The following is a 12343-nucleotide window of genomic DNA, read 5'->3' on the forward strand; positions in this document are numbered from 1 at the left end:
CCACTGGACTGCCAGGGAATTCCCAAAGCTGCCATACATTTTTGTGTAAGGGTTTTTGCTGGGTCATAGGGTAGATGGCGGCTTTACTTTTTGAGAAACCATTGAACAGTTCTCCAAAGTGATTGTACCAGTTTACACTCTAACCAGAAAAAAATGAATTCCAATGGCTTCACATTCTCGCCTGCATTTAGTGTTGTCAGTCTTCTATTTAGCTATTCTGGTGGTATAAAGTAGTATCTCATTGTCATTTTAATTTGTATTTCCCTGATTAATAATGTTGAGTACCTTTTCATTTGCTTTTTGGTCATTTATATATGTTCCTTTGTCAAGTGTCTTCTAATATCAAGTTGTTTGTCTTATTGTTGAATTTAAATAGTTTTTTTTTTTTTTAAAGGATTTTCTTATTTATTTATTTATTTATTTATTTATTTTTGGCTGTGTTGGGTCTTCGGTTTGTGCGAGGGCTTTCTCCAGTTGCGGCAAGCGGGGGCCACTCTTCATCGCGGTGCGGGGACCGCTCTTCATCGCGGTGCGCGGGCCTTTCTCTATCGCGGCCCCTCCCGTCGCGGGGCACAGGCTCCAGACGCGCAGGCTCAGCAATTGTGGCTCACGGGCCCAGCTGCTCCGTGGCATGTGGGATCTTCCCAGACCAGGGCTCGAACCCGTGTCCCCTGCATTAGCAGGCAGATTCTCAACCACTGCGCCACCAGGGAAGCCCAGTTTTTTATATAGTCTGGAAACAAGACCTTTTTCATTTATGCCTGTGAGTATGTGAATATTTTCTCCCAATCTGTAACTTTTCATTTTCTTAAGTGTGTCTTTTGATGAACAGAAAATCTTAATTATAATGAAATCCAGTTTATTGCATTTTTTTCTTTAATGGTTAGTGTTTTTTGTGTCCTTAAGAAATCTTTGCCTACCTCCAGCTTGTGAGATTTTTTTTTCCTATGTTTATTCTCTAGGAGTTACATAGTTTTAGCTTTTACATTTAGGTCTGTGATTATGTCAAATTAGTTTTTGTATTTGGCATGAGGTAGGGGTCAAAGTTCGTTGCTTTTCTATAAGGATGCCCAGTTGTTCCATCATCATTAGTTAAAAGGCTGTCATTTCTTCCACTGATATAACTCAATGTCTTTGTCAGAAATCAGCTGACTATACTGTTTGCATGGTATGTCTTTTTCTACCCTTTTACTCTCAACCTGTGTCTTTATATGTAAAATTTTAAAAGCATGTACTGGGCGGAGTTTTTTAAAATCCATTCTGACAATCTCTGCATTTTAATTAGAATTTTTAGTCTATTTGCAGTTAATGTAAATGATATGATTTTTATTCTTCCCCTAATCTTAAAAGAACTGCTTCTAGCATTTCATCATTAGGTGTGATGATGTTGACTTTTGGCGAATCTGTTTGGTAGACTGCATAGTTCCTTTCTTTTTTTTAAATAAATTTATTTATTTATTTTTGGCTGCGTTGGGTCTTCGTTGCTGGGCGCAGCTTTCTCTGGTTGCGGCGAGCGGGGGCTACTCTTCCCTGTGGTGCATGAGCTTCTCATTGCGGTGGCTTCTCTTGTTGCGGAGCGCGGGCTCTAGGCGCGCGGGCTTCAGCAGTTGTGGCTCACGGGCTCTAGAGCGCAGGCTCAGTAGTTGTGGCGCACGGGCCCAGTTGCTCCACGGCATGTGGGATCCTCCCGGACCAGGGCTCGAACCCACGTCCCCTGCATTGGCAGGCAGACTCCTAACCACTGCGCCACCCGGGAAGCCCCATAGTTCCTTTCTATTCCTAGTTTACTAAGGGTTTTCATCATGAATAGATACTGTGTTTTCCTTAATGATTTCTGCGTGTATTGTGATGGTCATATTTTTTCCTTTAGTCTTTACTTCTGTGAATTGCATTAGAAACAATCTATTTATATTAAGCCATCTTAGCATTCCTGGGATAAACCTTGGCCATTCATTTATTAAATTCACAGACGTTTACTGAGTTCCTATTCTAGGGCCCAAAACTCAGATTCTAGGTGATGGTTATATGGCTGTGAACACTAAGAACAAAGCAAAGACAAAAATACTTGCTCTCATTGAGCTTACAGCCTAATGGTGGCAAGAGGTAGGCAGAAAATACACAAATATTTATATATGTTATAGTGAATAGAGATATGTACCTAGCAGAAAATAAAACAAAAGGGGTAGGGAAAAAAATTCCAACCCCTTATTCTGAATAAGAAAGCAACAGTGGAGCAATAAACTGAAAGGGGTGAGATCTGGGACTGTATTATTCCCAGTGGAAGACTGTTGCCCTGTGAGAGAACAGAAAGTATGAGGTGGTGCCTAGTTCAGAGAGATGTGGGTGGGCTGGTGAAGCACATAGTAAAGGGTCTTGCAGTGGTGTGCTGGAAAATGTTCAATGACCTGTTCTCCAGGAAAACCAAACAGACAAAAACATTCTTCCTGATCTGCAGCACTTACTGATTCCTGTGGTGGGAATACTTTCACCATAGATGATATCAAACTACCAAAGTGAGGTCAACTGGCTTGCAAAATGCCTGGAATGTTAACAGTTGCCTCTAGTATATTACTGGGTGTTAGAGACCATTGAAAGGACCTTAGCTTGGACTCAGAGTTGAGATGTGAGGTTATTAGATAGTTTCAAGCAGGGTGTGACGCCTGAAAGAATACAAGAGAATAGTGACAAAAGCCTCACATATAAAAAGTGTGGGCAATTAGGGGGTCTCAAAAACTTTGTTTTGGAATAATCTCAAACTTGAGAGTAAGTTGCTGTCACTTCTGAATACGTTACTGTGGATTTCCTACAAATAAGGACGTTCTCCTACAAAACCAGCATGCAACACTCAAAACTGGGAAATATGTTACTGCCATCTTATACTCAGACCTTATTCAAGTGTTTCCAGTTGTCTACTTAATATGTGTAATACAAAGGGATCCAGCTCAGAATCATGCATTGCATCCTCATGTTACCTTCGTTTTTCAATCTGGAAGAGGTCCTCAGTTTCCTTGACTTTAATGATCCTGATACTTTCAAAGACTCCAGCCCAATTATTTTGTAGAATATTCCTCCATTTGGTTTTGTCTTACGTTTCCTCAAGATTACGTTCAGGTTATACATCTTTGGCAGGAATATCACAAAATTGATGCTGTGTTCTCATTGCATCCTCTCAGGTGGCACATGATTTTGATTTGTTCCATTAAAGTTCACGTTAACTTTGAGAACTTAAATAAGGTGGTATCTGCCAGGCTTCTCCACCATAAATTGCCCTTTTTTTTCATTATCAGTAAGTATTAATTGATATTAATAATTCTTTTCATTATCAATAAGTATTAATTGAGACTATGTAAATGCCCTGTTCCTCATCATACTTTCATTTTATTCATTTATTTATTATTATTTTTAATTGACGTATAGTCATTCATTTATTCATATCAGTATGGACCCATAGCTCTGTTTCATTCAGTGGGTTCCTTTTTTCTCAAATTACAACCAGATGTGGCCAGGGGGAGTCCCTTCAAGATGATTTCTGTGTTTTTTGTTTTTTGTTGGTTTTTTGTTTGTTTGTTTGTTTTGACATTCTTTGATTTCTTCTTTACTTAGTTGCACAACAAGATATGCCAGGCTCAGGCTCATCTCATTCTTTTCCTGTCCCAGCCCTGGATGTAGTTATTTTTCCAAGGAACCGTGATTTGTTTCATTTTTGTTCATTTTGTTTTTAAGTGGAAAATGACCTTTGGAAACCAAGATCTGGGCACAGAGTGTGCTCATTACTATTGGAGTGTCACTTCTCCCAGACCCACTAGCAGACAGAACTAGAGTGTGTGTGTATGACATATGTATTGTGTTTATGTATGCATGTATATGTGTGTGTTTGTAAATATATCATAATACACATACATATACACCTATATATGTTACTGTATCTATTTATATGCATTGGAAACCATGACTTCACCCAGGTATTTTAGATTCTAGTCTACCACCATAGGATCCATTCTGGTTTTCTCCCTTTCCCTCTTTGTAGCTGTTCTCCCACAGTGAGAATCCTGGATTCCATCAGCCTCATGACATGTATTTACTTGGTCAGTTCCACTCTATGCAATTAATCTTCCGCTGGCCTCCTCTGCCACTTCCCTTCCCTCCGCTCAGTGTCGACACTCTCCTCAGCTGCTTGGGCTCTGTTACGGACTGAATGTTTCCTTTCCCTCAGAATGCATATGTTAGAGCTCTACCCCAGTGTGATGGTATTAGGAGATGGGGCCTCTGGGAGAGAATTAGGTTTCAATGAGGTCACGAATGTGGAGCCACTATGACGGGATTAGTGTCCTTATGGGAAGAGACGCCAACGCTTCCTCTCTCTGCCATGTGAGGATACAGTGAGAAGGCAGGCATCTGCAAGCCAGGAAGGGGGTCCTCCCCAAGAACTGCTAGCATCTTGATCTTGGACTTCCCAGCCTCCAGAACTAGGAGAAATAAATGTCTGTTGTTTAAGCCCCCCATTGTGTGGTGTTTTGTTAATAGGCACCTGAGCAGACTAAGACAGGCTCTGAAACTCCATGCTGAGCTGCCCCCCCCCCCCAACCTGCTGCTCACATTTCCTCCTTTCTCCTCTGGGAACCTGACATCCTTGCTGGGTGGCCCTCCTGGTGGGTGCTCTCCTCACCCTGCTGGGTTTCTCAGATCTACCCCAGGCTTCAGTGGTTCTCCCACCCTTTCGAAGATACCTATCTTTCTTTGCCCTATGTAATCGGCTGCGTTTTTCAGGAAGAGGAAGGGAGGAAAGGGTGGTATGCCAGAGATGGGCAGGCAGGGGACTTAGGAACCCAGTGGTTTCCCTTGAGACACTTCCAAGTGCCAACTGCACAGTCTAGTTTGAAAATCACTGAAGTACCAAACTGAACAAATTGTGTATCTTTAGAGCAGTGGTTGGCAAACTACAGCCTAGGGGCCAGATCTAACCTACGGCCTGTTTTGTTACAGTCTATGAGCTAAGAATGGATTTTATATTTTTTAAAGGGTCATTAGGAAGAAAAAAAAGTAGACTATGCCTCAGAGACCATATATGGTCTATAAAACCTGAAATGTTTACCATCTGACCTTTTATATAAAGTTTTCTGACATCTACTTTAGAGGATTATTATTTCTTAAACATCATTTCTGAAGACTAGACTTTTGACTCAAGAGTTTGAGTCTGTCTTCCCTGGAAAAGACTCAGATTTGTTTTGTTTTTTTAATAATTTCTTTTTTAAAATTTAATTTAATTTTTAATTTTGGGGGACTTCCCTGGCAGTCCAGTGGTCAGGACTTCACCTTCCAATGCAGGGGGTGTGGATTCGATCCCTGGTCATTGGGGAGCTAAGATCCCACATGCCTTGCTGCCAAAAAACCAAAACATAAAACAGAAGCAATATTATAACAAATTAAATAAAGACTTTAAAAATGGTCCACGTCAAAAAACTTAAATAAAAAAACACTTTTGGCCACGTTGCACAGCTTGCAGGATCTTAGTTCCCTGACCAGGGATCGAACCCACGCCCTCAGCAGTGAAAGCGTGGAGTCCTAACCACTGGACCGCCAGGGAAGTCCCAAGACTCAGGTTCTTGATATTCTGTGTTGCCAATTAAGTGCAGATCTACACACTTCTAAAAGGAACTAGCCAGAAAGTAGTTTTAAAATTTTCTAAGGCGAAATAGGAGGCCTGACCAAGATTCACACCTGAACACACGTTATGACCTCTCTACTTAGATGACATTCAAGTGGATGGCCCACCTTCTGCACTTCAGTGACACTGAGTGGATGGCCTGCTCTTGCTGTCAGCACTTAAGAGGGGATCCAGGTGCTTTGCTCCTCTGGTGCAATGCTGAGAATATTTCAACTTCGTAGGAGTATCATCTCTATATGTCTTCATACCCTTCTGTCCTTTTGGTGCCTGGTAGACAGCAACTGTGTTTTACTCTATTGCCTACACCAAGTAATTTGTGTTTGCCGTGTACTAGATTAGTAAGTCCTTTCATGCCTGGTATTCATACATCACTAGATTGTTTTCTTCATTATTTGTTTATTCTTAAAATCGACAAAGTTTTTTCTCCTATACCTTTTGTTTTACGTAATCCTGGCTTCCTTTTCAAAATCCTGTATATCAAATACCAATGCTTTACTCTAATTTACTGTAAGTAAAGTAAAACATTGAAATGCTGGTCTCAGAAGCAGGAATATGTCACTAACTCATCCATTCATTATTCACATACCATTTACTTAGTGCTTGGCCTAGGATAGTTGCTGCCCCCCTCCACGTGCTTCCTTAGTCCCCTGTATTATGAATAAGTGCAACGTAGTTTTAATGCTCCCTTGATCATTCCTGTTTACTAGCCTGTCCCCTGCTTGGGGAGGTGGGGTGCAGAGGAAATATCTTGTTAATCATTGTATTCCCAGTACCTGGCACATGGTAGAACTCAAAAAAGGTGTGTTGAGTGAGTGAATGAATGTCGAAATCATGCTAGGATCAAGGGATGCAAAGGTGCATAAGCCACCGTCTTACGCTGCCTTGTTGAATTCTCTGACCAAAAATACTTTGATGAACAAGTGCGTGGTGCATGACAGACTAGCGTTCCATTGTGCTGGTTTGCAGAAGCTGAGTCGGGGAGACTGGTGGGAGGGAAGAGTCGGGGGTGGGGAAGCGAAGTGGCAGGCTGTGCAGCAGATCCAGGAGCAGCCCAGGGGGAGGTCCGGGCTGGAGTAGATGGAGGAAGTACTGGGATAGAGGAGAGAGTTGGCACTCAGGATCATTGGCAGTGGGAAAGAGTACATGCTTAAAAATGCATCGTTACCATAAAAAAAGAAGCAGGAATGAAAAACATGTCTCTGAACTTTCCTGTTACAGTGACAGCGAAAAGTACTCCCTGACCTCATCTAAACCTAGTATAGATTAGTTTCCTTTACGATCAGTTCACTGCTGTTTTTCCACGACAGAGACTAAATTCAGGGCCCTTATTGAAGAGGAACAGAGAGCTCCTTGGCCGTTTTTGTTTCTTTCATAATGTGGCTTTCATCAGTGAGAAATAATTTCTTGTGTGTTATTTTTCATTCCCAGCGATCCAAACGAAGGCGGTCTGCCCATGGATGTTTGCATAACGCCGACCTCGCTCCAGATGAAAAGCCCTGGCGGCTGCACGGAGCTCTGGCTGCCAGCAGGGGTCAGGCTTGTCCCGTCCTCCTGCCGCGGGCTGCAGCACGTGGCCGGGGACGGACTGCACCTGCGGCTGCAGGCGCGGGCGGAATTCTGCACAAGTGAGTAGTGCTGGCGGTCCTGTTTCTGCATTTGCTTTTTCATTATAAGTCACAGGTGATTTTTTTTTCTTTCCTTTGAAAGGTTGAACTTTTCCCAGGAGAAAATCACTGCTCATCAGCTGCATGGAATGAGCTGGGGGTCCAGAAGACGTATGTTTTTTTGCCAGCTCTGCCCGTTATTAGCTGCATGCAATTGAACATGTTACTTAACCTTTCTGAGGCTTTGTTTCTTTGGGTTTTTTTAAAGTGTTTTGTTTTGTTTTCCTAATAGCCTGCCCTTTTTTTTTTTTTTTTTTAAGAGCAGTTTTAGGTTCACAGCAAAATTGAGCGGAAGGTACGGAGATTTCCCACATACTCCCTGCTTTGGTTCTTTAATTGTAAAAAACCTGGCTCACAGAGTTGATGGGAAGATGAAATCAGCTGGCAATCGTGCAAGACCTGGTTGATATTAAAGCATTACGTAGAAATTCATTCATTCAACAAATATTAGCTCATTGATCTAGGTGCTGGGGTACAGAAGTGGGCAAGCTAGGAAGGTCTCTGCCCTCATGGGGCTTAAGATTCTAATCAGTGGGAACAGGTAATGAACACACAAGTTATTTGGATACAGAGGTAAGTGCTGTGGGCAAAGTAAAGCAGAATAATGGAATAGGGCGTGACTAGGGGCAGATGAGGGTCAGGGAAGGCCACTCTGAGAAAGCAGCATTTGACCAGAGAACTGAATGATGGAAATGATTGCATCCATGTAGGGACATTTAATTAATTAATTTATTTAATTTATTTATTTTTGGCTGTGTTGGGTCTTCATTGCTGCATGTGGGCTTTCTCTAGTTGCAGTGAGCAGGGGCTACCCTTCATTGTGGTACATGGGCTTCTCATTGTCGTGGCTTCTCTTGTTGCGGAGCACGGGCTCTAGGCGTGCGGGCTCAGTAATTGTGGCTCTTGGGCTTAATTGCTCCATGGGATGTGGGATCTTCCCAGACCAGGGCTCGAACCCATGTCCCTGCACTGGCAGGCGGATTCTTAACCGCTGCGCCACCAGGGAAGTCCGGGACGTTTCTAACTAGAGAGAACAGTACATAAAAAGATTCTGAAATTGAGTTTGATGCATCATTTGACTTTGATTGTTGCTATGCCTGTGATACTTCCAATATTTTGTTGTTGGCACATTGATTCAGAAAGGCAGTAGAAATGTTTCTCACAATAATTTATCGAATGACCTCACTGGTTCATCGCCTCTTTGCCATGTGAGTGATATGCTTCGGCGGATTAAAAATGATGCAAAAAGGAGAAACGGAGGCTGTAACAGCTGGATGTGATACTCGTTCTCAGAGAAGGATTATAGTTCTTATAGATGCACTTGAGATTTCCCTGTTGCCTCGCGGATGCGAAGCCTTTCTTCTGCATTTCTCCATGCAGCCCCAAGGGCGGTCGACAGGATTGTGCTGAAGCGCTGTTTAGGAGTTGCCAGGTGTTCCCTGGCATCTCTGTCCTGGCTTTTGAAACGAAAGAGAAGTAGAGGGAGTTCCGTTCCCTTTTTGTTGGAGAATGATTTTGCTCAAGTGCTGGATTAGTGAATAACTAGTCTGAGTTGAGCAGGGTTGGTTTGAGGAAAGAAATGTCCTGGGGCTGAAGTGGCATAGGATAAACCTAAGAATGACTGTTGGAATAACCATGGAAAGAAGAATGGGGCCGTCAAAATGGGAGATAGACGCTCTGAGGGTGCCTCATGATGGGCAGGCGAAGTGTTGTTTCAGGGAAGAAGCCTTGGGAGTCTGGCTCCTGTGACGTCATCACCTGTCTTTAGTGATGAGGAACAGTACCCCCAGCAGGAATCTTGTGTCACATCAGGAAACTGGAGAAAGGCAGGCGTGAAAGCCACGGTGGAGTGTTTTCAGATCTTCTGCTAGTTTTCTGGGACCATGATTTTAGGTCCTATAATGCGGAGGTACGGAGACCTTCCAGAGACAGAATTGGTATGTTGCCTACCCATTTTCTATAACAGTTAAATAGCAAAACTTGAACTATTTTTAAAAATTTAAATCAGCAAACATTACTGTCTAGTTTTAACTGTTGGACAAAATAAATTGACTGCTGTGTGTTGGTTTGCATCTGTTGTTGGCATTCTTGGGTCTCCAATTTCTTTACATTTTTAACACATATTTCACTCAACAGTCTGAAAAGGAAAAACATTCAAAGCCCTGTTCCGCAGTGCATGAAGGGGTATGCAAAATAGATTCCTCAGTATTTAATCGCTTTAGTGCTTTCCACATAATAGGTGGTGAATAAATATTCGCCGAATGAATACATATCAAATAGGTGCATACTGATGTAAACGTGAATCAAAATCTGTGGTAGGAAGCGAGTCTTAACATGTATAGCATTCAATCTATGTTTCAGGGTTTTTACAGAGTTGACTTTTCAACTATTAAGAATGCTCTTTTAAGGACTACAGTAGACATATCGTTACACTGTTTTGAATGCATAGGTCAGACGTGACCTTTGACCCAGAACTGGCTGCAGTAAAATCTGATGTAGCACCAGCATTAGGTTCATCCCCAGGAGGCAGTGCTTCCCAGGATGCCCCTGTATCAGAAGGCTCTGACTTGAACCTGAGCCTGCATCATCCTGGGTGAGCAGCAGAGGGCAGTGTGTCACTGAAAATTTGTCTATGGGTTCCGAAAAGAAAATTTTGGATGTCTTACCCAGGTCTACTTATTATCTGCTCAGAGCTAAAGAGTACTGTTTGTTTCACTTTAGTGCTACAGGGCAGTCCTAGAAATTAAACAGAAGAATTTTTAACTCTTAAGGCTTAAACTTTCTCACATCAATTATTATTTTTTTTTAATCTTAAAATAGAAAGTAACATAAACCAAATTCAAATTGCTTGATTCTAATGGATATAACCTCATTTCTTCAGACTTTTTTTTAATAGACAAATATTTTTGTGGGTTTGGTTTTTTGTATTTTGGGCTTTTTTTGGAAATGAAAGTTTCCTTCGTGAATGAAATAACGGAAACTAAGGAAACATACTGTCTTATACTGCTCTTTCATATTCTATGGGAAATATATGTTGTCCCACAGCTTTAATCAGAAATTGAGTTTCACTCTTGGAAGATGGAACTCTTCTTAGGAGCCGTTTCATTCCCCGGGACCTGCCCAATCAAGACCAATTTCAAGATTGATTTTGTTTGTACGTACTGGTAAGATGCCAGAGCCGACATCAACCTTGTTTAAATCGAATTGAATTTAAGAAGTCTGTTTACCAGCAGTCACAGTGATAAAAAACTGTCTCTAAGCACAGCAGAGGAAAGCTGAGAACGGGGAAGCTCTGAGTAGTCAGCTGGATGTGAAAGAAATAGCTCCTTTTCTCTTATCCTTAATGTTGGTATTTCCAGAATGAGAGAAATAACGAGTTATCTATGTTACACCAATAATTTAGGGCAATACCTAACTCTGAAACACGTAGCAAAATCTGTTTTTGAAAACACTTCCCAATATTTGCTTCTGCTTGAGTCCATCAGATAATACTAACTAAATGGGTGCTTCTGGGTAGATCATAAGCAGTGCTTATTGGTGGTAATTTATTGCGGCTATTAAACTCTAAGTATGTTAATGGATTTGTCCCAAACCTCTAAGATTTGCTGTTTCCTTGATTTCCTCTAGAACCGATCTCAGTGTTTAATCAAAGCTCCCAAGCCCAAGAATGTTGCACGTTTTATTGCCAGTCCTGCGGTGAAATCATCATAAGGAACAGGTAAGGAACACAGTCAACACCGGTTCATCCTGTGCCTGGCAATGGTTTTTCTCTTTTTCTCTCAGAATTTTTGAAGGAACTGCCAAGGGAGCAGTCTGTGGCCTTCAAATGAGAGCCAGCTCAATGTCACTTTGAACCAAACCAGCCCCCAAGCTCTCCAGCAATCACGGAGCAGCTAGATTTTCTCCAGCTGACAAAGGGGAACAATAGGATGCTGGCTCTGAGGGAGGAAGGCTTATCTTGGTGGAATAGCTGGTAGAGATAGGCCCCTCTCCTCTGAAAACAGACACGGCATCTGTCACATGTTTTAGCCATCATCCTGGTGAATGAACTTTTCCACATTAAGTGAATTTTCTAAATAACAGAAGCTTTTGCAGCACAATTTTGTACTTGAACTATTTCTCTTAGTGCCTTTCTAAAATCCATTTCCTGTTTCCCTGCTTATTAAAACAGCATATAAAGCACAAATTAACCTTTTCTCCATGCTTAGGTTAATGCTGTAACCTGCCTTCGAGGTGTGCTGTGATTACCCCATTGAGATGGGAAGGGCCCTTTGCTGTATTCTTTGTATTCCCACGTTGTCACTTTTAATTATTTTTCCATCCTCTCCTCCTGTCAGCCTCTTTGTTTCCTGGGCGCAAACCCTGCTCTCTGAATTTTCTAATCACTCATAGGCTGGAAAGACAGAGCAAACCCTTATTATCGTTAACAATTTTTTTTTAACTTTGTTTTTGGCTGAGTTGGGTCTTAGTTGCTGTGCACCGGCTTTCTCTAGTTGCGGCGAGCGGAGGCTACTCTTCGTTGCGGTGCGCGGGCTTATCATTGTGGTGGCTTCTCTTGTTGTGGAGCACGGGCTCTAGGCGTGTGAGCATCAGTAGTTGTGGTGCACGGGCTAAGTAGTTGTGGCTCGCAGGCTCTAGAGCGCAGGCTCAGTAGTTGTGGCATGCGGGCTCAGTAGTTGCGGCATACGGGCTTAGTTGCTCCGTGGTATGTGGGATCTTCCCAGACCAGGGCTCGAACCCGTGTCCTCTGCATTGGCAGGTGGATTCTTAACCACTGCACCACCAGGGAAGTCCCTGTTGACAATATTTAAAGGAAGAATTTAGAGCTCTTTGTTGGATGGGTTTCCTTGGAGACTTACATGAGACCCCTCCTCCTCCAGTGTTCCGGGTCTCCATGGAGGGATGAACACCAGACCTCTCTCTCCCTGTGTCCCCAGAGTGGAATCCTGGTGCTGTTGCCTAGGCTTCCTCTCTGTCCCCCTGCAGGTAGCCAGTTACCGGGTACTTTTGCTAC

The 12343-nt window shown here is 42.5% G+C and overlaps 1 protein-coding gene across 3 annotated transcripts in view; it reads left to right on the top strand.

The window, feature by feature from the left end:
- Positions 1 to 12343, top strand: part of UBE3D (ubiquitin protein ligase E3D) — a 146975-nt gene that overhangs the window by 1828 nt on the left and 132804 nt on the right. For all 3 annotated transcript variants that reach the window (XM_057527485.1, XM_057527487.1, XM_057527486.1), the window contains exons 2-3: positions 7094 to 7290; positions 10957 to 11047. In XM_057527485.1, coding sequence (XP_057383468.1) covers positions 7094 to 7290; positions 10957 to 11047 — 288 coding nt within the window. The remainder of the gene's footprint in view (positions 1 to 7093; positions 7291 to 10956; positions 11048 to 12343) is intronic.

Source organism: Balaenoptera acutorostrata, chromosome 14, assembly GCF_949987535.1.
Source record: "Balaenoptera acutorostrata chromosome 14, mBalAcu1.1, whole genome shotgun sequence".
NCBI classification, from domain to species: domain Eukaryota; kingdom Metazoa; phylum Chordata; class Mammalia; order Artiodactyla; family Balaenopteridae; genus Balaenoptera; species Balaenoptera acutorostrata.